The sequence below is a fragment of the Rattus norvegicus genome, chromosome 10, assembly GCF_021556685.1.
Source record: "Rattus norvegicus strain SHRSP/BbbUtx chromosome 10, alternate assembly SHRSP_T2T, whole genome shotgun sequence".
In the NCBI taxonomy this organism is placed as follows: Eukaryota; Metazoa; Chordata; class Mammalia; order Rodentia; family Muridae; genus Rattus; species Rattus norvegicus.
The window spans coordinates 91,167,760-91,192,612 of NC_141543.1; the positions used below are offsets into that span (position 1 = coordinate 91,167,760).

At 42.4% G+C, this 24,853-nt stretch overlaps 2 protein-coding genes across 2 annotated transcripts; both read left to right on the forward strand.

The window, feature by feature from the left end:
- The first annotated feature begins 3,841 nt into the window (after positions 1 to 3,841).
- Krtap31-1 (keratin associated protein 31-1) lies at positions 3,842 to 4,775 on the forward strand. The gene is given in 1 exon segment (NM_001109409.1): positions 3,842 to 4,775. A coding segment is annotated over 1 exon segment (549 nt). The 5' UTR covers positions 3,842 to 3,873; the 3' UTR covers positions 4,423 to 4,775.
- Positions 4,776 to 17,823: 13,048 nt separating this feature from the next.
- Positions 17,824 to 20,953, forward strand: Krtap9-5l (keratin associated protein 9-5 like). Its single transcript, XM_087574817.1, has one exon. The coding sequence runs from the start codon at positions 17,848 to 17,850 to the stop codon at positions 20,932 to 20,934; it is 3,087 nt and encodes a 1,028-aa protein (XP_087430943.1). The 5' UTR covers positions 17,824 to 17,847; the 3' UTR covers positions 20,935 to 20,953.
- The last annotated feature ends 3,900 nt before the right edge of the window (positions 20,954 to 24,853 follow it).

Sequence of the window (24,853 nt, forward strand, 5' to 3'; positions counted from 1 at the left end):
GTATTTCCCAAAAATTCTTATTTCTGCTATTTTATAAAATTTCTTGAAATGCAGATTGGGGGTCACATGTACCTTTTCCTTTTGATTGCGTCCATAATCATTTACATACCTGCTGTAGCATTCCACATTGCTGCCAACATAAAATGTATTCACCTCCTTGTTAATACATTTATTCTTACTTTACTGATATTAGGAATAAAATTTCAATGTTGTAATCATCTTAACATCAAGCAATATATCAATAGTGAGCGACATCTCACATGATCAAAGTCAAAGGTGCAATGTTCTGATGACTAGGAGGACGCAGTAGACTTGTCTCTTCTCTGTCTCCTGCTCAGGTAGGTATCATCAACAAGTACAGGTATGGCTCACCAATGCTAAACATCCACGATGGACTACCCACACATGCTTTGAGTGATACATGCTTATTTTTCAAAGTCCTCAATTAAAGTGTTGTACGCTCTACTAATCTTGAAGTCATTCGTTCTTTCAAGTTGTCCTTGCACAATTAGGCTTTACTCCTACCGACATTGCTGCTGAGCTCAACTTTCCAAGGATAATCTAACCTATTGATTTTCTATCTTCAGGCACCTCAGCCCACAGCCCCGGGGCTGATGTTTCTGATGTATAAAAGGAAAGTAGTGCTACTGGATAAGAAAGCTCATGACCCAGAGAAATGATGCTTTTAGACAGAGTTCTCTTTCAGACCTATCACCTGCCTTGCCAGCCCCACAGACAACCTGGGACCATGCCAAACAGATTCATGTTTTATGCTGCCCTGGCTCACCACCAGGTTCACTATCATCTTATTGGAATACATTCTCCTAGTGCAATACTCCCAGCAGTGTTGTCTTGACCTAGAATGTTTCTAACTCAGAAAAAGTTCACGGCACTTGAAGGTAGAAGACATAGGATGCCCACCCAAGAGACTGGCATGAACCTCTCTCATGAAAAGTTAAAAGAAAAAGCATTCCATTGCTTACAACAAGTCTCTCCCTTTCCCCTTGCCCTAAAATAATCCTCATCCTTTGAATGAGAAGTTGATTTTCCCATCACTTCTCTCTCCTCCTAACATCTACCAAAAACTAAACCTTTCTAACACAAATACATGAGAGGAGAGTCTCTACAGAGCCAAGATACAGGCTAGATGTCAATCATTCGTTCTATTACTATGGATACCACAGCAGCATGTTCATCTTGCAATGAACTCTTAAATCTAATTACAGGTAAAGATCAACATTGGAGAAGATCACAAAAACCCTTCCAAACAGCAGATGTGTGACCACATGAACAGACAATGATCTGAGCAGGAATGCTGTCAACTAGCTACCAAACAGACAGTTAATATCCATGTGTGTGTGTGTGTGTGTGTGTGTGTGTGTGTGTGTGTGTGTGTGTATGGATGTATATATGTATTCACATATATATTTGTGTATCCATGTATATGTATAATATAATACATATATATTTATATATACACACATATGTATATAGATAAATAAACTCCATATAAATTGTTTGTAAATAAATATATTGTATTATACACACATTGATATAAATAAATATATATGTGTGTGCATACATAAATATATATTGTATTATACACGCATCTATACACATATGTGTATATATTCACATGTATGTGTGTATATACAAATATATAAATGTATAAATAAATAAATATATATATAAGAACTTAAAAGTTTACATTTAAAAAGGTAATGCAATAACTAGTCATATTTATTTGAAGACTTTTTAAAACCAAAAATTACAAATGATTAAAAGAACACATGAAAAGATATTCAACACCATTAGCCATGAGAAAATACAAATCAAAAGTTCTTTGAAATTCTACCACATTCTTGTCAAGAACAGCTATCATCAAGAAAACAAACAATAGCAAGTGCTGGTGAGGATATGGGGTGGGAGGGGGGAAACTTTACACACAGTTAATGGGAATGTAAATAGTACAATTGTATGGAAATTAGCTTGTGGGATCTTTAAAAAACTAAAATTAGAACCACCATATGAGCCATCTAAACTACAATGCATAAAATACAGAAAATACATAAAATACCGAAGCAGCTGTGTGTCTGTTGGTAGATGAATAGACGAACGAATGCATAAATAAAACGTAGTCACATAAGGAAGGACAAAATGATGTCACTAGTCAGGAAAATGGGTTAAATGTGGAGATCATCTTAAGTAAGTCAGACTCAAAAAAAAAAAAAACAAATTTCATGTTTCCTCCTCGAAGGAGGGGAGGGCACACAAAAGAACAATAAGACTATTTGGGAAGAGAAAATTATTCCAAAGGCAGCCACAGGGGCCATAAGAGAGGGTAGTGACTTTCCATATGTCATAAGAAACAAAAATGAAGGTTATAAATTGAAACAAATGCAGTGCAATAGAAAAAGAAAATGTTCAAGAAGAAATCTATTGAAAAAGGAGCTAGGCTCCTGCAAAGGAAAATACAAACATTTCTTGAGAGGCAAGTTTCCAGGTACCCAGTTCTGTACAATTGGCAGTAGCTTTTAAAATAGAAACACTTGTAGCAGCACGGTTATAAATCGTCCCAAATTGTAAAAACAACCTGTTTTCTTTTAAAAAAATCTTCAGCCAATGAGCTGTATCAAATTCATCCAGCAGAAGTGTACACAGGAATCAGAGAGCCCACACTTGGGGTCACGATAGTGAAGATTGTCACAATCATCCCATGACCAAAGACAGACTAATTCTGATTTGCAAAGAGGCTAAAAGTGATGCCCAGATTGGAAGACAGACCCCGGTGGCAGAAGGAAACAGCTTTTGGGGATGGGTGACAGATTTGTAGGAACTGGGTTAATTTCCATTTCTTTGACACTGATAATGGCTGTGCTTGCTCTTATTCTTTCAAATGAGAAAATAATATTTTACATTTTTAGCATGAGTAGTAGAAAAAAAGACGGGGGCAGGGGGGCGCACATCTCACTCCTCACTGGTGAAATGGGCAATAAATTAGTACATGAATTTTTTTCATTGAATAGAAAGAAAAGAAATAAAAACTGAAGGAGAAAGGCTAGAGAAAGAGATGGGGATAGAGGTAGATAGGGAAGATAATGGAAAAGACCTAAGATCCCAGAGGCTGTAGTCACCCTTTGTGCACGGGCGTTACCTGCTCACCATGATTTGTCTGGATCTGAGACTAAAAGTACATCTTGCTCAGCAGCTTCCCAGGTGAGAGTCAGGACTGAGGCTCACCCACACATCCTCCCATGTCTGTTTACTCCTAAATGCTGGGTGTTTCCTTCTGTGTTTCTTTTCATGCCCTCCAGTCCTGCTGACTCTGCTATGAAACAGGATACTCCAAAAACCCTATCTCGCAGCACTTTTATTTTGCCTCAGATACACAGGTACAAAAAGTTACGTAGAGATTGACAACTAAGACAATATGGAATTGAACTTTGTGGGCAAACAGACAGGGAAATAGGTGTTGAGTCCATGATTGTGAAGACAGCACACTCATTCCCAGAAACATTTATGCATCTAAGTAGAAATAAAGGAAGAAAGTTGCAAGAACACAGTAATCTTGACCTTCTCATATAGTCAGGAGCTACAGAGTTACAATAAAGATGATGCGATGAAACCCCGATTTCTTGGGGAAACTTCAAGTAAGTTATCACCAGATAAGTAGTGGATGCTTTCATGATTCAGAGCATTGGGTGAGAAATTCTTCCTTGATGAACACAAATTAAATATGGAAAATTATAAACAAGTCCTTCTGATTGGTCCAAACCTTGGAGGCCTGTTGTATAAAAGGCCCTGACTGGAAGACCTTGCTACATTGTAGAAGCCTCACCTGGGAACAGACTCTCACCCTCCACTCCTGACAACATGACCCACACCTGTCAGCCAAGCTGCTGCAAGACCACCTGCTGCAGGACCAGCAGCTCTGAATCCAGCTCTGAATCCAGCTGCCCTGTGCTCATCTGCTGCCAGCCTTGCTGCACCCCGACTTGGTGCAGCATTCCCTGCTGCTGCAAGTCTGTCTGCTGCCACAGCACCAAAACTGTCAACAGCTCTTCCCAGCTGTGCTGCCCACCAGCCTGCTGTGACACTGCCTGCTGTGACAGCAAATGTTGCAAACCAACCTGTGTGAGCATCTGCTGCAGCACACCCTGCTGCCAGCCCAGCTGCTGTGTGCCCAGCTGCTGTGTGCCCAGCTGCTGCCAGCCCAGCTGCTGCCAGCTCTGCTTCCTACCAACTTGCTGTGAAACCAGCTGCTGCAAGACCACCTCGATTAAACCCACCTGTGTGGTCCTTGGCTGCAGCACGCCCTGCTGCCAGCCCTGCTGTGTGTGCCCACCTGAGGATGATGACCAGTTCCCAAAGGAGCCGCCAGCAGCAGCCGCCACACCATGTGGCCACAAAGCCACCTCTTAAGCTTTGCCTGGCCAACTTCATGTTATCACCAGGAGACCTGACAAATGTAGTCTTTCTTAAGAGATGAAATACTTTGAGGAAGGATGGAGTCCCTCATCCTCACCCTCTCATCTCCAGAGATTGTTTTCCTAAACGGCTGGTGTGAAGATTTGGCATCAATTTAAGTTCCGAGCCAGAATCTTTACATCTCTCACCAAAGAACTTCGCAAAAAAAAATCTTTATTTAACCTGTATTTTCTTCTGAGTTACCCCAATTTCTGTGTATGCTTTTTCTTCTTTCTGCTCACTTCTGATTTGTATCACTAGAAACAAGCAATTTTAATAAACTCTCTGCTGTCATTCATTCCACATTGTCTGTCATTATAGTTTGATAAATCACTTACTGTAAAATCTACTTAATTGATGCTTAAGTACTCAACAAGGTGCCCGTGTGTCAGTGACACACAGCATGGTATTGAACATCAGATCCATGGAAGGTTTTTATCTGGCATAAATGAAATCTAATACCAACTGAATTATATCTTCCTAGTTCCTCCAGCCTCAGTTCCCATAAACCAATGGTCTGTTCTCTCCTTTTCTGTCTGGCTTTTATACACATCATTTAAGTGGATCACATAGCAATGGCCTCCTGTCATATTTTCTTTATCCATTTATTTGTTGATGGGCATCTCGGTTCCCACACATCTTATCTATTGGTTAAGAGGACGGGCATAAACTCGCAAGTGTCAACCTCCTTTTAGTATTCTGATTTTAGCTGAATCAATTGCTAGCAAATGAGTGCATCTGAGATTATCATATTAAGTGACACAAATCAAACGCGGACCGACAAATTATCAGCCAAGTGCTTTCATTTGCAAACCCAAGATTTTGTAAAGAAACTTCATATCCTATGGGAAGTCTGTGAGAAGCAGGGCAGCTATTTGGGGTATGTGGGGACAGAAGAGCAAATATCTTCAAAATACATGAACGCATGAGAGATTAAAAGGGCTGTATAGAGTCCTTCACTACTTTCAATAAATAGCCATAAGTAAAATTTTTAAAAGATTTAAAAAGATTTAAAAAGATTCGGATCTCTGTTAGCTGAAATACCCTAAGATACAGCTACTGAGTCACAAATTACCTTTATGTTTTTTTGTTTGTTTGCTTGTCTGCCTGCCTGCCTGCCTGCCTGCCTGCCTGCCTGCTTGCTTGTTGCAGAATCTTTGTAATGTTCTGCAGCCCCACCACTCTACTTCATGTCCTACTGCTGGGTAAGAGACCCAGTTTCTGGGACTAGAGAGATGGCTCAGTGGTTAAGAGTATATGTTGCTGTTAAGAAGGACCCAGGTTCAGTTCCCAGCATCCACATAGCAGCTACAACCACTTAGAGTTTTAGATCCAGGGCACCCAATCCCCTCTTCTAACATCCCTGGGTACCAGGCACCATACATACATGCAGGCAGGCAAGACATTCATAAACATAAAATATAATAAATAAATATTTTTTAAAGTTTTAAGAGTCCTAATCTTCACATAACTGTCAATACTTTTTTATCTCTTCTTTTTCTGATACTAGACAGACAACATTCTAACACTGCGATTTTTATCCAGCTAAATAATATTCAGTGTTTGGCTTATCTCATGCTAGCAGGGCCAAACGAAGGAGCCTACAAAGGAACAGTGTCCCTCCTCTGTGCTGCCCTGAGTGGGGCACTAAGATTATGTAACTCCACCCTCTCTCTGTATCTGTTATCTGTGGGGAAATGGTATTCCTTCCTATCGACCACACCAGAGCCTGCTCTCCTAAGACCAGAGTTGTGAATCTGATGATAATCTTGTAGCATCAGCTTTTTCGCTATATTTAGTGACCAATAATACTTCTCCAACTTCTCTCCAGTTAGTTTAGCTGACAAATCCCTAAACAGAGTTTGCCTTTTTAAGTGAAAATAAGACCAAAGGTAGAATGCTATAACATGTACATATTCAAAAGAAATGTCAGCATATGCAAAACATCAGTGTGCTACTAGGCATCCAGGCATAGACCCTTTACAGAATGGCTAGACCTCCATAATGTGCCTTTGCACACGATAGTTCTGTAGAAACTTGTGCTACTTTTCTTTCCCTTTCCCTCTCCCTCTCCCTCTCCCTCTCCCTCTCCCTCTCCCTCTCCCTCTCCCTCTCCCTCTCCCTTTCCCTCTCCCTCTCCCTCTCCCTCTCCCTGTCCTCTCTCTCCTTCCTCTCCCCCTCTCCATCTCTTTCTCTAGCTCTATCTCTCTGAGACAGGGTCTTTTTATGCAGTCCTGGCTGTCCTGGAGTCTGCTATGGAAACCAGACAAGTCTTGAACTCACAGAGATCTGTCTGCTTCTGACTCCTGAGTGCTGGGATCAAAGATGTCCATCACTATGCTTGGCTAACTTGTGCCACTTTTAAGTTGCACCCACCAAAGGGAATCTGAACTCTTGATTTCTGTCTTGGGCTCCTGGGTGTGCAGTATTAATGGCACTATTTCTGACTTAGTGTAAACCTATGTTACCATTTAGAGCCCTCCCAAACACAGAAAAAAAATCTCTTTCTTGAAGCCAGAATTCTGCTTTCATAAATGACATCTCTTTAGCCAGCCATGAAGACATCCAGGACCTTGGCTATTCTTGGGAAACCAAGTACAGTAAGAAGCTAACTAAAACAGGTTTCTGCCCTAAATGACATTCTGCTGGCCAGATGTCCACCTCCAGATTCATTAGCATCCCATTGTACATCGCCCTTGTACATTCCTGCCTGGCAGTATCATCTAGTGCAAACCAGCTTTCAACCTAGATCCTTCAAGGTCATAGAAGGGTTACAGGAAAAGGAAGTCTGCCGATGCTGTATTCCCATCCTGGGAAGTTCAAGGAAGGTGTTCTTATTCATTATCTAACATCCTTCCCTGTATTCCCTGACCTTCAGAAGAGCCTTTCATCCTTTGTTTATATGAAAAGTCACTTAGCCAATCATTTCCCCCTTCTTGTTCTCTGGCCAAGAATAAGGTCTACCATGGCTCAGGAGTATCTCAGCTTTTTCCATGATTCCCAGAGAGATAAGATGGCCTGGATTGGTGTCAGAGAATAGAAAGCCTTTTATTTTATCCCTTCACTACATGCTTTAAGCCAATGATGAGTTTGTCTGTGAGGCAAGTCAAAGATTTATGAACGTATAGATGTATGAACGTTTACCTACAGGTATTATGTGCATCCTATGTGTATGGTGCATGCAGAGGCAAGAAGAGGGCATCTCATTCCCTGGGACTAGAGTTACAGGTGGTTGTAAGTTGCCATATGGGTGCTGGGAACTGAATCTGGGCCTTCTGTAAAAGCATTCAATGCTCTTAACAGGGTCATCTCCCCAGCCCCAAAATATATTCTTCAGCATCTTAGAGTTTCATCTATGATGTCTTTGAAAATCTGACTGTCTCTGTCAGTAGAGTAGCTAGCTGTCTCCCCAAAGACCTGGGAACTGCTTGTTTTATGTGGTTGTGGATCTGGTGGTAATCTGGTGGCACCAGCCTTTTGGCTTTATTTAGTTAGCAGGAAACACTTCTCCAACTTCTCTCCAGCAAGTTGAGCTGACACATCCTTTTCTAAAACCTTTAAACAGAGTTTTACTTTATAAGTGAAAGAGACCAAAAGCAGAATGCTATAACATATACATGCTCAAAAGAAATATCAACATATGTAAAACATTAATGCATTTCTATGCATCTAAGCATAGACTCTTTCAGAATGGCTGAATTCCCTCTTTTACTTTTTGAGTAGTAGTAGTAGTAGTAATAGTAATAATAATAATAATAATAATAATAGTTTTATTCTATTATAATTAATAGTTTTATTTATATACTTATTTTTATTATTGTTGCTATTACTATTAAATTTGCTCTCTGAAAGTTTCAAACAGGTATAGAATACACTGATTTCTCTCACCCCCTACTTTCCCTTACTTTCCTGCTGTTCATTTCTACCCATCCTCTTCCATAAAATATCTTTTTCATACTCCTTTTTATTTGTCTTGGTTTGTGGCCCAAAGAGTTTGACCAGGGCTGTCCCTGTGATCACAGGCTTAAAGCTACCCACTGGAGCCTGGTGGGTGCGTAACTGAGGACAAAGACTCTTCGTCTCCCAGAATCTATCAAAAGTTCAGCAAAATCAAGAGGTCGGCAATAAAGCATAGGGTCTTCTGAGCCGCTCCACCACCCAGCATTAGTTATTGGCAAGACCAGTCTGGGGCAGGCCCAGTGAACGCACCCACAGCTGCTGTGCTTCCAGCCTTTCTCCCTATTTCCTAATCATAAGCTCTTGCACTCTTTCTGCCTCTCCTCTGAAGCATTCTCTGAGTTTTATAGGGAGTGCTATGGTTGTCTTGCTTAATGCTGGCCTCCCCATCATTAGGTAGTCTCAGTATCTTGGGCAGCCTTTGAGTCCCTGCATCCCTGCCATTCACTCCTGAAAGACTCCTCTGATTAGGGCTAAGAGTAGCTTTTGTCTATGGGTATGAACACAGAGACTTGGGAGGCAGTTTCATGGTATGTCAAGTTAGTTAAACAACAGTAGTGTAAGTCCCTTTATTTTCCCAAGGCAGGGTATCTCTGTGTAGCCCTGACTGTCCTGAAACTTGCTCTGTAGACCAGGCTGGCCTCAAACTCACAGAGATCCACCTGCCTCTGCCTTCTGAGTGCTGGGATTAAAGGTGTGCACCAGCACCACCTGTGAACATTCCAGCCTTGGGTGGCTGGATGGATTTATAATGCGAGGAATGGATTCCTTTCTGGGCTGTAGGCCTTCTTGTAATTGAAGAGCATAAATATTTGTGTCCGCTGTTACACAGGTAGACACATCTGGCCAGGCGGGTTGGTTTGGTGGTTTGTAGTGTTCACAGCTAGGAAAGACTATTGATAACTACCGCCACCATCACCAGTCCAGGGACATATATACCTCCTCCTCCATAGGAAGGAAGCTTCCAGCTCAGTTCCACACTGCTTTCTCTGTGTCTTTGCCCAAGGTATGAGCTATCTGCAGTCATATGATCTTATTCTCTATTTCTGATGGCCACCTGAGAGGACCAATAAGAGCTTCTACAGTTCAGGGAGCCTCTGTCTCAAAAGAGATAAGTCTGATAATGACACCTGAGATTGTAGGCTAGCTGCTGGTGTGTACACACACACACACACACACACACACACACACACACACACACACACAAGTACACAATGTGTATACATACATGCATGCAGTGGAAAGTACTAAAAAATATATTGATGAAAAACACAGCCCCTTTTACCATAGCACTGAGAAATTGTACAAGACATAAACTATATCCCTGTCTCTCTCTCTAGGCTGAAGCCAGCTTAGCCTCATTCTAGCCGCAATGCATGCCTTTTCTCACATGTGAATCCAAGTTTTGAAATTTTTACCTTTTTATCTTGGGTATTCTATTTGTTTATATTTCAACTGTTATCCCCTTTCCCCCCTCATCCATCCCTCATCACCCATCCTCTCTCCCCTCCCTCTGCTTCTAGGAAGATGCTCCCACTCCCACCCACCCACTCCTACCTCAACACCCTGGCATTCTCCTCCACTGGGGAAACAAACCTTCACAAGACGAAGGGCTTCTCCTCCATTGATGCCAGACAATGCCATCCTCTGCTACTTATGCTACTGGAACCATGGTTCCATGTGTACTCTTTGGTTGATGGTTTAATCCTCTGGAACTCTGGGGAATCTGGTTGGTTGATATTGTGGCTCTTCCTATGGGGTTGCAAACCCCTTCAGTTCCTTCAGTCCTTTCTCTAACTCCTCCATTGGAGTCCCCTTGCTCAGTTCAACGGTTAGCTACAAGCATCCTCATCTGTATCAGGAAGGCTCTGTCGGAGCCTCTCAGGAGACATCCATATCAGGCTCCTGTCAGCAAGCACTTCTTAGCATCAGCAATAGTGACAACTGGGTTTGATGGTTGCATATGGGATGGATCCCTATGTGGGGCAGTCTCTGAGTGACCTTTCCTTCCGTCCCTGCTCCACTCAATCCCTGTATTTCTTCTCGTGAGTATTTTGTTCTCCCTTCTAAGAAGGAATGAAGCATCCACATTTTGGCCTTCCTCCTTCTTGAGCTTCATATGGTCTGTGAATTGTTCCCTGGGTATTCCAAACTTTTGGGCTAATATCCATTTATCAGTGAGTGCATACCATGTGTGTTCTTTTGTGACTGGGTAACATCAGTCAGGATGATATTTTCTAGTTCCATCCATGTGCCTATGAATTTCATGAAGACATTGTTTTTAATGTGCTCCATTATGTAAATGTACCACAATTTCTGTATCCATTCCTCTGTTGAAGAACATCAGGCTTCTTTCCAGCTTCTGGCTATTATAAATAAGGCTGCTATAAACATAGTGGAGCATGTGTCCTTATTATAGTTTGGAGCATCTTTTGGGTATATGCCCAGGAGTGGTATAGTTAAGTCCTCAGGTAGTACTATGTCCAATTTTCTGAAGAACCTCCAGACTGTTTTCCAGAGTAGTTGTGCCAGCTTGCAATCCCACCAACTGTGGAGGAGTGTTCCTCTTTCTCCACATCCTCACCAGCGTCTGCTCTCACCTGAGTTTTTGATCTTAGCCATTCCGACTGTTGTGAGGAGGCATCTCAGGGTTGTTTTGATTTGCATTTCCCTGATGACTAAGGATGTTGAACATTTCTTTAGGTGCTTTTCAGTCATTTGATATCCTTAGTTGAGAATTCTTTGTTTAGCTTAGGACCTCATTTTTTAATACGATTATTTGGTTCTCTGGAGTTTAACTTCTTGAGTTCATTGTCTACCTTAGATATGAGCCCTCTATCAGATGTAGGACTGGTAAAGATCTTTTTCCAATCTGTTGGTTGCCAGTTTATCATATTGAGAGTATTTTTTGCCTTACAGAAGCTTTGCAATTTTATGAGGTCCCATTTGTTGATTCTTGATCTTAGGGTATAAGTCATTGATATTCTGTTCAGGAAATTTTCCCCTATGCCCATGTGTTCGAGGCTCCTCCACACTTTCTCTTTATTAGTTTCAGTGTATCTGGTTTTATGTGGAGGTCTTTGATCCACTTGGACTTGAGCTTTGTACAAGGAGATAAGAATGGGTCAATTTGCATTCTTCTACATGCTGACCTCCAGTTGAACCAGCACCATTTGTTGAAAATGCTGTCTTTTTTCCACTGGATGGTGTTAGCATCTTTGCCAAAGATCAAGTGACCATAGGTGTGCGGGTTCATTTCTGGGTCTTCAATTCTATTCCAATGATCTACCTGCCTGTCTCTGTACCAATACCATGCAGTTTTTATCACTATTGCTCTGTAATATAGCTTGAGGTCAGGGGTGGTGATTCCACCCAGAAGTTTTTTTATTTTGAGAATAGTTTTCACTATCCTGAGTTTATTTTTATTCCAAATAAATTTGCAAATGGCTCCTTCTAACTCTATGAAGAATTGAGTTGGAATTTTGATGGGGATTGCATTGAATCTGTAAATAGCTTTTGGCAAGATGGCTATTTTTACTATATTAATCCTGCCAGTCCATGAGCATGGGAGATCTTTCCATCTTCTGAGATCTTTGATTTCTTTCTTCAGAGACTTGAAGTTCTCGTCATACAGATTTTTCACTTACTTAGCTATAGTCACACCAAGGTATTTTACATTATTTGTGTCTATTGTGAAGGGTATTGTTTCCCTTATTTCTTTTTCAGCCTGTTTATCCTTTGAGTAGAGGGAAGCTACTGATTTGTTTGAGTTAAGTTTATATCCAGTCACCTTGCTGAAGTTGTTTATCAGCTGTAGGAGTTCCCTGGTGGAATTTTTGGGGCCACTTAAGTATACCATCATATCATCTGCAAATAGTGATATTTTGATTTCTTCCTTTCCAATTTGTATCCCTTTTTGACTTCTTTTTGTTGTCTAATTGCTCTGGCTAGGACTTCAAGTACTATATTGAATAGCTATGGAGAGAGTGGGCAGCCCTGTTTAGTCCCTGATTTTAGTGGAATTGTTTTATGTTTCTCTCCATTTAGTTTGAAGTTGGCTACTGATTTGATGTATATTGCTTTTACTATGTTTAGGTATGGACCTTGAATTCCTGATCCTTCCCAGAGGTGTTGAATTTTGTCAATTGCTTTCTCAGTATCTAATGAGATGATCATGTGGGCTTTTTTCTTCGAGTGTGTTTATATTGTGTATTATGCTGATGGATTTCTGTATATTGAACCATCCCTGCATTTCTGGGACGAAACAAACCTACTTATTCATGGTGAATGATCATTTTGATATATTTTTGGATTCAGTTTGTGAGAATTTTATTGAGTATTCCATAGATATTCATAAGGGAAATTGGTCTGAAGTTCTTTTATAAAGTCTTTGCATGGTTTATGTATAAGAGTAATTGTGGCTTCAAAGAACAAACTGGCAGTGATCCTTCTGTTTCTATTTTGTGGAATAGTTTGAAAAGTATTGATATTAGGTCTTCTTTGAAGGTTTGATAGAATTCTGCACTAAAACCATCTGGTCCTGGGCTTTTTTGGTTGAGAGACTTTTAATGACTGCTTGTATTTCTTTAGGGGTTATGTTTAGACAGTTTATCTGATCCTGATTTAACTTTGGTACCTAGTATTTGTCTAGAAAATTGTCCATTTCCTCCAGATTTTCTAGTTTTGTTGAGTATAGGCTTTTGCAATAGGATCTGATGATTTTCTTAATTTCCTTAGTTTCTGTTGTTTTGTCTTCCTTTTCATTTCTAATTTTGTTAAATTGGATACTATCTCTGTACCCTCTGGTTAGTCTGGCTAAGGGTTTATCTATCTTGTTGATTTTTTTCAAAGAACCAGCTCCTGGTTTTGTTCTTTGTATAGTTCTTTTTGTTTCTACTTGTTGATTTTAGCTTTGAGTTTCATTATTTCCTGCCATCTACTCCTCTTGTGTGTATTTGCTTCAAGAGCTTTTAGGTGTACTGTCAAGCTGTTAGTGTATCCTCTCTCAGGTTTCTCTTTGGAAGCACTCAGAGCTATGAGTTTTCCTCTTAGTACTGCTTTCATTGTATCCCCTAAGTTTGGGTAAGCTGTTCCTTCATTTTCATTAAATTCTAAAACAGTCTTTAATTTTTTCTTTATTTCTTCTTTGATCAAGTTATCATTGATTAGAGAGATGTTCAGCTTCCATTTATATGTAGACTTTCTGTTGTTTTTGTTGTTATTGAAGACCAGCCTTAGTCCATGGTGATCTGATAGGATGCTTGGGATTTTGGAATTCCTGTAGATGGCAGGGGGAAGACAGGGGACAGGGGTGTGGGAAGATCTTTAAAAAAGGGAAGATTAGAATGCATGCTAAATAAAAATAGAGAAGAAACTAGAGTAGAAATCTTTCAGGGGAGACAGGATTAGGGTGATAAGGAATAAGATGGGGTTGAGGGGAGAGTTAATCAAAACTAAGGGTATATTAAAGGTCATGTGGAGATCTATTATTTTGTAAGCTAGCTAGCAAGTATAATCAAAGAAGACTCCGGAATAGTGCAGCTCCAAGAAGCTATAGGCAATTAAATAAAAATCTTAGTGTCAGGTATGTTATCCAACCCTACGGGAAACCCTAGGTCTCCAAAAAAATAATACACACTATTAGCATTCTGTTTGCTTGTCCACCAGACCCAGATAGTAAGACCCTACTTACTGCTAAAGCCACCATATACTTTGGTTACAGGAATAGAGAAACCAAAGTGGAACTGAACTGGGTGCTTCCTTCCTGCTAGGTAGCTTCATGGTGCGAGAAAGATGATGCAAGTGGTCAGGGAAGAAAAGTCTTATCCAGCTACAAATCCTACAAGCTACAATATCAACTTATCAGGAAAGATGTACCCACTGGGGCAATGGTGGCATGAGTATTATGGCAGTGACCAACCACTGTTTCACTGGATGAAACTCCTTTCAGAAGAGAAATTCTTACATGACAGGTACTGTAAACCTGGTCAGAAGCCCACAGCTGGGAGCTCAAAGACCCTAGGACAGAAACTACATTTCAGTGGATAATGATGGTTATGACAGAGACATATAACTGCTTAGAGTGCTCAAAGTAATCAATTGCCGAGTGCTCAGCCCTAAACAGGGTATCCATACTATCCCCTCTAGGTCTCAGGGGACAGCTTGAAAGAGGGGACAGAGAGAATGGAGGATGGGGAGGAATGGTGTGAAACACATCCTTCTGGACAAGATAGGTCCCATAATACGCCATCATAGGTAAAGGAGAGACCTGTGAGAGACCCATGAGACTCCTCCTTGAAGAACTATGGCTGCTGGGGGAGAAAGAGTACTCTTCTTTAGCAGTGTAACCAGGGTCATAATTCATGCTCATGAAACCCTAATTAAACTCAGTGGGATGGACACAGGGACACACACATACACACATTTAATATAGGAGGGAGACTTTGAGGGAAGAAAAGGGGTTCAGGGGAAGAGAGATTAGAGAGAGTAGTGAGAAAATGAAGTAATCAGGATAGCGTGTGTGTGTGTGTGTGTGTGTGTGTGTGTGTGTGTGTTTGTGTGTGTGAAATTGTTACCAGGCATAGTGAAATGAGTCTTTAATTCCAGTATTCAAGAGACAGAGGCAAGCAAAGTTTTGTGAGATTAAGGCCAGCCTGGTCTGCATAGGGAATTCCAGCCAGGGCTATATAGTAAGATCTCGTGTTGAAAGAAAAAAATAAAAGAAATAGTGAATCAAAGAATAATGAGGAAAATAGAAGAATCTTATATAAAACTTACAATCATGAAGCAATTTGAAAAAAAGAAACACTTCAGGGCATGGGCACAAGCAGTAAGATTTTCAACAGCTCTGCAGTAGCTCAGAAAATAACAACAAGAAATGATAGATGTAAGCGCATCAAATTAAATAGCTTCTCCACAAATAAGGAAACAATGAACAAGCTAAAAGACAGGCAACGGAATGGAAAAACAGAAAGAAACCCATTCTCAGCTACCCATCCAGGGCACTACTATTCAGAATATACAAAGAGTTAACAAAACTAGCAACAGAATAGAAAGTAACCCAATCCATAAATGGGCCAATGATCAGAATCTTTCTTAAAAAAAAAAAAAAGAAAAGAAAAGAAAAAGTACAGATATCCAGCAAACGCATGAAAAAATTGACATAAGTGGTCATCAGGGTAATGCAAATCCAAGCTATCTATGAAATTCTGTCTGACTGCAGTCAGGAATGTGGCCATCAAGGAAACAAAGAATAAATGCTGAGGATAAAGGGAGGGGGAAAATTAAAAAACAAAAATCCTCTTACTCTGTTGTTGAGAATGTAAATTTGCATAATACCTATGCAGATCAGTTTGGAGTTTCCTTCAAAAGCTAAGAATAAAACAGCCACATGATCCAGCTGCGTGACTCCTCTGTAAGCACTCAATTAAGTCAAAGTCAATCTACGATGGAGAAATGTCTGCTACCGTGGCCTGCGAGGGACCATTACATTTTTCAGTTTGTGAAATCGGCCAGGACTTAGCGGATAAGTAAGATGTGTAATGTATAAGTGACCGAAATAAGTTAGGCTAACGAATAAAATTATGTGATTGGTGGAGAAATGGTTGGAAATAAGGCTGCCATATTAAATGAAGTAAACCAGACTCAGCGTGGCAAGTAGTCATATGGAAATGAGAATAAAAGAGTGATTGTTTTTATAAAAATAACAAGAGATAAAAATAGAGCTGAGAGAAGCAGAGGCGAGCGAGGCAGAAGGCAGCATGCCAAGGTTGAGTGTGGTAAGAGTGTGCTGTGCACAGGGAGAGAGGTGCCACAATCAACTATAGAATTTTGTAAAATTAACATATACTAATAAACACTAATAAAAATTAATCTTTTGATACTTCAGAAGCAGCAGAAATGAGCTTTTTGATCAGAACACATCTTCTAGCAGAAAAGTTAAATATCTAAGAATAAATCTAGTCAACTACATCATATCAACCCATTTAGAAGACATGATTATTTTTATAAACGCGTTTGAGGATGTGGAGGGCACAATAATATGAATTTTTTCTTTCTTTTGATTAAAACTACATCTAATCATTTTCGTGCAGTGTTATTTAATATGTAAATTCTATTGCTTTACATGAAGTATGACTAAAAATACACAGAGGAATAAACATTTCATAAAAGAATCTTATAACTAATTATCCACATACATAGTTATGCATGCCAGGAAAATGTTCAACTCTACTTGCCAAAAGTAGCATATAAGGTTTTTGTCATGCCATTAATTTTAATTGACTCAAGCTGAAAACAGCTGCATTTTTTGTAGAAGAGAGATCCACACATAGATTGTGTCAAATGTATCCTTTGGGAGATTACAGGCCAATGAAAAAGAGAAAGAATAGGTCATCACAGTGAAGGGTTGAACAATCATAAGCTGAATGGAGATGTCAGTTATAACTTTGATTTGCAAAGAAGCCAAAGATGGCACCATTGGCCAAAAAGTAAACTTGATACAAAGCGATCATCTCTCCTTGAGAAAGAGTGAGAGGATGCTATTTGTAAAAATTAGATGAATTTATATTTCTTACCTGATTAGTAATGAAACAGGCATGTTCATTTTGGGATATCCTCTCCACCATAACTTAATTTGTCCCTTTCAACATGTACAGTAGACCTTCCAAATGTTTTAAATACATTTGCCATCGCAAACAAATTAGGAATCATTTCAACCTGTTTTTAACCCATCTTTGTGAGAAAGAGAATAAAGAAAGGATAACAAAATGAGAGAGTAGGAGAGAAGGACAGGCAGGCAGACAGAAGGAAGAAGATTAAAAAGACCAGGGAAGAACACTGTGTATGTGCACTTTGGTATCTTCTCATCCCATGTCCATATCACTCTAGTCTGCCCTGATAAGGAGCATATTGGGTCAGATATCTTCATCCCAAGTACGTTTGGTTAAAAAACAAATGCCTGGGCTAATCTGAAGTGAGGATTTGTGAAAAAGGACAGAGACGCAGCCTGGTTGTCACTGTGAGTATAGCACTATCTTTCAGAGATACCTCATAAGCTAAGTATGGATGAAAGGTTGATAAGCAGGTACTCTGACTCTCCCAAGACTTCAAGGGCTACCACATGATCAGATGACGATCAAGGATACAATGAGACTAGTAGTACAATACCCTCGCCTCTGTTGAAAGAGTTCCCATGAGTTACTCTGGAATAAGAATCAACTTACAAATGATGCATAACATTGAGAAACACTTCCTTATAAAACACAAACTGAATATGGAAAACAGTGTAAACAACATCAAGGAAAAGTCCTGCTGATTGGTCCAAACTTTGAAGGCCTGGCATATATAAGGTCCAGAATGCAAGAACTCATCATACTGTAGAAAACTCACCTGTTAACAGGAACACACAACCACCCTAACACCATGGCCAACTCTTGCTGCTCCCCTTGCTGTCAGCTTACTTGCTGCAGGACCAGTTGCTGCAGACCAACCTGTGTGGCCAGCTGCAGTCCATCCTGCTACCAGCCCAGCTGCTGTAAAACCACTTGCTGTAGGACCACCTACTGTAAGCCAACTCCTGTGACCGGCTGCTGCAGCACACCCTGTTGTCAGCCCAGCAGTTGTAAAACCACCTGCTGTAGCACCATCTGCTGTAAGCCAACCTGTGTGACCAAGTGCTGCCAACCCAGCTGCTGTGAAACCACCTGTTGTAAGACCACCTGCTGTAAGCCAACCTGTGTGACCAGCTGCTGCAGCACGCCCTGTTGCCAGCCTAGTTGCTGTGAAACCACCTGTTGTAAGACCACCTGCTGTAAGCCAACCTGTGTGGCCAGCTGCTGCAGCCCAATCTGCTGTGAAACCACCTGCTGCAAACCAGCCTGTGTGACCAGCTGCTGCAGCCCACCCTGTTGCCAGCCTAGCTGCTGTGAAACCACCTGTTGTAAGACCACCTGCTGTAAGCCAACCTGTGTGGCCAGCTGCTGCAGCCCAATCTGCTGTGAAACCACCTGCTGCAAACCAGCCTGTATGACTAACTGCTGCAGCCCACCTTGCTGCCAGCCCAGCTGCTATGAAACCACCTGCTGTAGGACCACCTGCTGTAAGCCAACCTGTGTGACCAGCTGCTGCAACCCAATCTGCTGTGAAACCACCTGCTGCAAACCAGCCTGTGTGACCAGCTGCTGCAGCACACCCTGTTGCCAGCCTAGCTGCTGTGAAACCACCTGCTGTAAGACCACCTGCTGTAAGCCAACCTGTGTGACCAGCTGCTGCAGCCCAATCTGCTGTGAAACCACCTGTTGCAAACCAGCCTGTGTGACTAACTGCTGCAGCCCACCTTGCTGCCAGCCCAGCTGCTGTGAAACCACCTGCTGTAGAACCACCTGCTGTAAGCCAACCTGTGTGACCAGCTGCTGCCAGCCCAGCTGCTGTGAAACCACCTGCTGCAAGCCAGCCTGCGTGACCAACTGCTGTAGCACACCCTGTTGCCAGCCTAGTTGCTGTGAAAGCACCTGCTGTAAGACCACCTGCTGTAAGCCAACCTGTGTGACCAGCTGCTGCAGCACACCCTGTTGCCAGCCTAGCTGCTGTGAAACCACCTGTTGTAAGACCACCTGCTGTAAGCCAACCTGTGTGACCAGCTGCTGCAGCCCAATCTGCTGTAAAACCACCTGCTGCAAACCAGCCTGTGTGACCAGCTGCTGCAGCACACCCTGTTGCCAGCCTAGCTGCTGTGAAACCACCTGCTGTAAGACCACCTGCTGTAAGCCAACCTGTGTGACCAGCTGCTGCAACCCAATCTGCTGTGAAACCACCTGCTACAAACCAGCCTGTGTGACCAGCTGCTGCAGCCCACCCTGTTGCCAGCCTAGCTGCTGTGAAACCACCTGCTGTAAGACCACCTGCTGTAAGCCAACCTGTGTGACCAGCTGCTGCAACCCAATCTGCTGTGAAACCACCTGCTACAAACCAGCCTGTGTGACCAGCTGCTGCAGCCCACCCTGTTGCCAGCCTAGCTGCTGTGAAACCACCTGTTGTAAGACCACCTGCTGTAAGCCAACCTGTGTGACCAGCTGCTGCAGCCCAATCTGCTGTAAAACCACCTGCTGCAAACCAGCCTGCGTGACCAGCTGCTGCAGCACACCCTGTTGCCAGCCTAGCTGCTGTGAAACCACCTGCTGTAAGACCACCTGCTGTAAGCCAACCTGTGTGACCAGCTGCTGCAACCCAATCTGCTGTGAAACCACCTGCTGCAAACCAGCCTGTGTGACCAGCTGCTGCAGCCCACCCTGTTGCCAGCCTAGCTGCTGTGAAACCACCTGTTGTAAGACCACCTGCTGTAAGCCAACCTGTGTGACCAGCTGCTGCAGCCCAATCTGCTGTAAAACCACCTGCTGCAAACCAGCCTGCGTGACCAGCTGCTGCAGCACACCCTGTTGCCAGCCTAGCTGCTGTGAAACCACCTGTTGTAAGACCACCTGCTGTAAGCCAACCTGTGTGACCAGCTGCTGCAACCCAATCTGCTGTGAAACCACCTGCTACAAACCAGCCTGTGTGACCAGCTGCTGCAGCCCACCCTGTTGCCAGCCTAGCTGCTGTGAAACCACCTGTTGTAAGACCACCTGCTGTAAGCCAACCTGTGTGACCAGCTGCTGCAGCCCAATCTGCTGTAAAACCACCTGCTGCAAACCAGCCTGTGTGACCAGCTGCTGCAGCACACCCTGTTGCCAGCCTAGCTGCTGTGAAACCACCTGCTGTAAGACCACCTGCTGTAAGCCAACCTGTGTGACCAGCTGCTGCAACCCAATCTGCTGTGAAACCACCTGCTACAAACCAGCCTGTGTGACCAGCTGCTGCAGCCCACCCTGTTGCCAGCCTAGCTGCTGTGAAACCACCTGTTGTAAGACCACCTGCTGTAAGCCAACCTGTGTGACCAGCTGCTGCAGCCCAATCTGCTGTGAAACCACCTGCTACAAACCAGCTTGTGTGACCAGCTGCTGCAGCACACCCTGTTGCCAGCCTAGCTGCTGTGAAACCACCTGCTGTAAGACCACCTGCTGTAAGCCAACCTGTGTGACCAGCTGCTGCCAGCCTAGCTGCTGTGAAACCACCTGCTACAGGACCACCTGCTGTAAGCCAACCTGTGTGACCAGCTGCTGCCAGCCCAGCTGCTGTGAAACCACCTGCTGTGAACCAGCCTGTGTGACCAGCTGCTGCAGCCCACCCTGTTGCCAGCCTAGCTGCTGTGAAACCACCTGCTGTGAACCAGTCTGTGTGGCCAGCTGCTGCCAGCCCAGCTGCTGTGAAACCACCTGCTGTAAGACCACCTGCTGTAAGCCAACCTGTGTGACCAGCTGCTGCAGCCCACCCTGTTGCCAGCCTAGCTGCTGTGAAACCACCTGCTGTGAACCAGCCTGTGTGACCAGCTGCTGCAGCCCACACTGCTGCTGTGAGTCCAGCTACTGCCAGCCTAGCTGCTGCCCAACCTGCTGTGAAACCACCTGCTGCTAAACTGCCTGCTCTAAACCAACTTATATGACCAGCTGTTGCTGTGATTCCAGCTGCTATAAGTCCTGCTGCTGATCAACTTTCCAACTGAACAATACGACACAACCATACTTCTGTCACACCAACCTTGCCGTGTGGGCATAGGCTCACATCTTAGCATGAAGTTATCACTACTTTGGAAACCTATTCATCACTGTGATGGGTTGCAAGACTGCCCCGCTCTGTCTCCTTCACACTATCCCTCTCCGTCCCCTCTCCCTCCCCCTCTCCTTCTCCATCTTCCTCTCCCTCTTCCTCTCCCCCATCTCTCTCCTTTTCTCTCTTTAATGTAGATCATGTGCTGGCTTCAGAGTCAGATGAGGAAGCCAGTCCTCAGCTTCTCTTTTGAGCCCCAGATCTTTATCTTTCCCTCTGAACAACTGAAAGACACTTCAATTAAATAATCAAAAATATATGAAAACTTAATAAATTCTGAACTATTATTCATTCGGTATTGTCTGTTGTTATTATACTTAGATAAGTTACTTGAGGGTAGAGCCATATGCTCAAAAGACTTTTTGTTGTACAATATAGTCTCTGTGTGTGTCTTTACGTCTCTCTCTCTCTCTCTCTCTCTCTCTCTCTCTCTCTCTCTCTCTCTCTCTCACACACACACACACACACACACACACACACATTTTTGTTATCCTTCTTTCCCAGCAAGGGACATAAACTACATGTACTCCTCTTAAGGTTCCACCAACAAACCAAAGCAGGATGCCACCAAAGTAGATTCTGAGGAGCCAATGAGGTTTTTGGGCTTCCTTACAGAGTATAGATGAGGGGCTGCTTTATAGAAGTGTGGATGTGCCTCACTGTAAAGTTTACACTGGAAAGCCTTTATCCAGCAGGAATAAGTGCTTTCTGATAGCTGCACAGGTAGCTTCCCACCCCTAGTCTTCCCCTTCCTAGATACTCTAGCCCCTCTCACCCATAGTTTGAGCAGAGTGGTATAGAACAGCTGGATACTCAAGTGACAGTCTCCTGACCCTCCCATCCCTCTGTGACATATGTAAACAGTAAACAAGCCCAGATGGAATGATCTTTTACAAAGGGTTCCAAGATGGCAGTTGTTTAGCTCTAAGAACAGACCTGTAAAACACACACACACACACACACACACACACACACACTCGCATATACACACGGACACACAAGAACACATACAGAGAGAGAGAGAGAGAGAAAGAGAGAGAGAGAGAGAGGAGGAGGAGAGAGAGAGGGAGGGAAGGAGCGAAGGAGGGAGGAAAGGAGGGAGCGAGGGAGGGAGGAGGGAGGGAGGGAGAGACTGGACCTAATAGCATCCATCAGATCTCTGGAACACTTGGAAGTTAACAGCCAATGTTTCCCAGCTCCCCATTTCCCTTTCTCCAAGTAGTAAAAACCATTCTGCTCTTTCTTTCCCTAAGTCTGCCTTTCAGAAACCTCACCATTCTGCTCTTTCCTTCCCTAAGTCTGCCTTTCAGAAACCTCGTTTGTCTGGAATCACACAGCACTGTTTTTCCTGCCGTGCTTACATCCGTTTACAGTTGTTTGGCGTTAAGGTTGCTCACATGGCTTATCCATTGTGAGTAGGTTTGGTGTGAGCATGGAAGTGCTACTGTCTCAGCTCCTCCTGAATGTCCTGAGATGATCTCTGAAAGTAGGCTGCTACTCTCTTGACCCAGAAACCCTTCAAAAGCATACAATTAAGACCTTCCAATGAACACGTGGAACTGACTGGTAATACAATGGTGTGGAGATGGTCCCAGCATCAGTAATATAAACAAGTATTGTTCTGCTATTGTGGCTTTAAAATACAAAAACTAATGGTAAATTTAAGGAGTGAGATGTACATTCTCAGTTCATTAAATATATCCAGGTGAACAATCTGCACATGGTGGACTATGGTAGGATTGAGCTGACATCCTCTCTTAAGAGTTCAAGTACTCCATGATCTTCCCACCCCAATACACAAACACATATACCTTCCCCATCTGTGCTGGAGTTCTGGCTGGCTTGATCTTGTTATGCAGGTCTTGGAGCATGGGAGAGTCTGTTTTCAGGGATGAGGGTTCTACTCAAGCACCAGTACCAGTCCCACATCCATGCACATGCAGGCAGCACTAAATGATTTTAGTGGGTATTAAACTAAAACAACAACAAGCTAACTGAATCCGTGATTTTTTATTCCACTGGTGTTTATGAGCAAAAACCATAAATTAGCGATAATCATCTCGTAAAATGACAATAACGAATGCTCAAAAATTCCTATGCACTATCCAAACTCCTCTTTTCTCTATTTATTTTCACAACACTCTCCTTCTTTGTTTGGATGGAAAACTGATTTGCCAGTCATTTCTCCCTCCTTCTTAACTCTAGACAAAGAGCAAAATTACCTTTAGTTTTCTTGTCCATCAACATTGAGGTGGGTGTCAGTTACTCATAGTAAGACATACATGAACCTGTGAATATACAAGGACTTTGATGGATGAACAGAGGGCAAAACTAACTCAGCACTGGGCAGAGGAAATGTATGAGAGTGTAGGAGAGGGGGGGGAGATAGATAGATAGATAGATAGATAGATAGATAGATAGATAGATAGATAGATAGATAGATAGATTGGAAGGGTATTTTAAGATTTTCCTATCTGATACAACTAACATTAGCAATATAACCTTTATTATTTTAGAATAGGGCTCATCTATTCCTAGTTTTCCCAGAGCCTTTATCATGAAAACCTGTTGAACTTTATCAAATGCCCTTTCTATATCTTTCCTATATGATCATGTGCTTCCCACCTTAAGATTAGTCATAGGATGAATTCCATTTATTGATCTGCATGTTGAACCAACCTTACATTCTTTGGATTAAATCTCCTTGGTCTTGGTGGTTGTTGTTGTTGATGGCCTTGCTGTTTTTGACGAAAGTTCTCACTATGTGGACCAGGTTGGCCTGGAACTATTCACCTGCCTCTGCCTCTCAAGTATTGGGATTAGCTGCCACACCCAGCTAAATCTCCTTATTCTTGATATATGATTTTCTCAGTATGTTCTAGGGTTCAGTTTGCAGGGGCAGGGATTCAGTATATTGTGCTTATGTTCTTAGGAAAATAGGTCTATCATTTTCTTTTTCATTCCCTCTTCGATGTTGGTGTCAGGAGAACACTGGCTTCATAGGATGTGTTTGGTACCGTTCCTTCCCTTCTTCTTTCATAGGAAAGTTTGAAAAGTATTAGCATTTGATCATCCTGAGGTTTTGATAGAATCCATCAATGAATTTTGCTTTTATTCCACCATGGTCTGGTAGGATGCAAGGAATTAATTCCTTTTTTGTACTCATTGGGGCGTTTTAGGTACTTGTTTATGGCCTCTATCTGATGAAAGCTCAGCTATGTTCTGAGCTTTTGTGAGAAGAACTTTAATTACTGTATCAATCTCATCATTCATTATGGGTCTATTCTGGATTTATTTTAGTTAGGTCATACATATTTAGAAGTGTATCCATTTTATCTAGGTTTTCCAACTTTGGGGAAAATAACTTTTGCAGTATCTCCTAATGATCTGAATTTCACTGGGGTCTGTTGTAACTTCTCCATGTCTTCTCTTGTTTTATTATTTTGATATTCTCATTCTTTCCTTTTGATGAATTGGGCTAGAGGTTTGTCAGTGCTGTTAAGCTTTTCAAAGAACCAGCTCTTTGTTGGTTGATTCTGCATATGGTTTTAGTCTCTACCTCATTCATTTCCACCCTACATTTTGGGGTTTTGTTGTTGTTTTAGTTTGGTTTGGTTTTTTTGTTTTGTTTTGTTTTGGTTTGTTTTGTTTGCATCTACTACATTTTGAATAGATTTCCATAGAGTGTCAGGGTGCATCAGTAGGTTATTTGAGACTTCCCGAGGGC

Excerpts from the sequence above, each read along its gene's own strand:
- Krtap9-5l (XM_087574817.1), top strand. The coding sequence starts at position 17,848 with ATGGCCAACTCTTGCTGCTCCCCTTGCTGTCAGCTTACTTGCTGCAGG.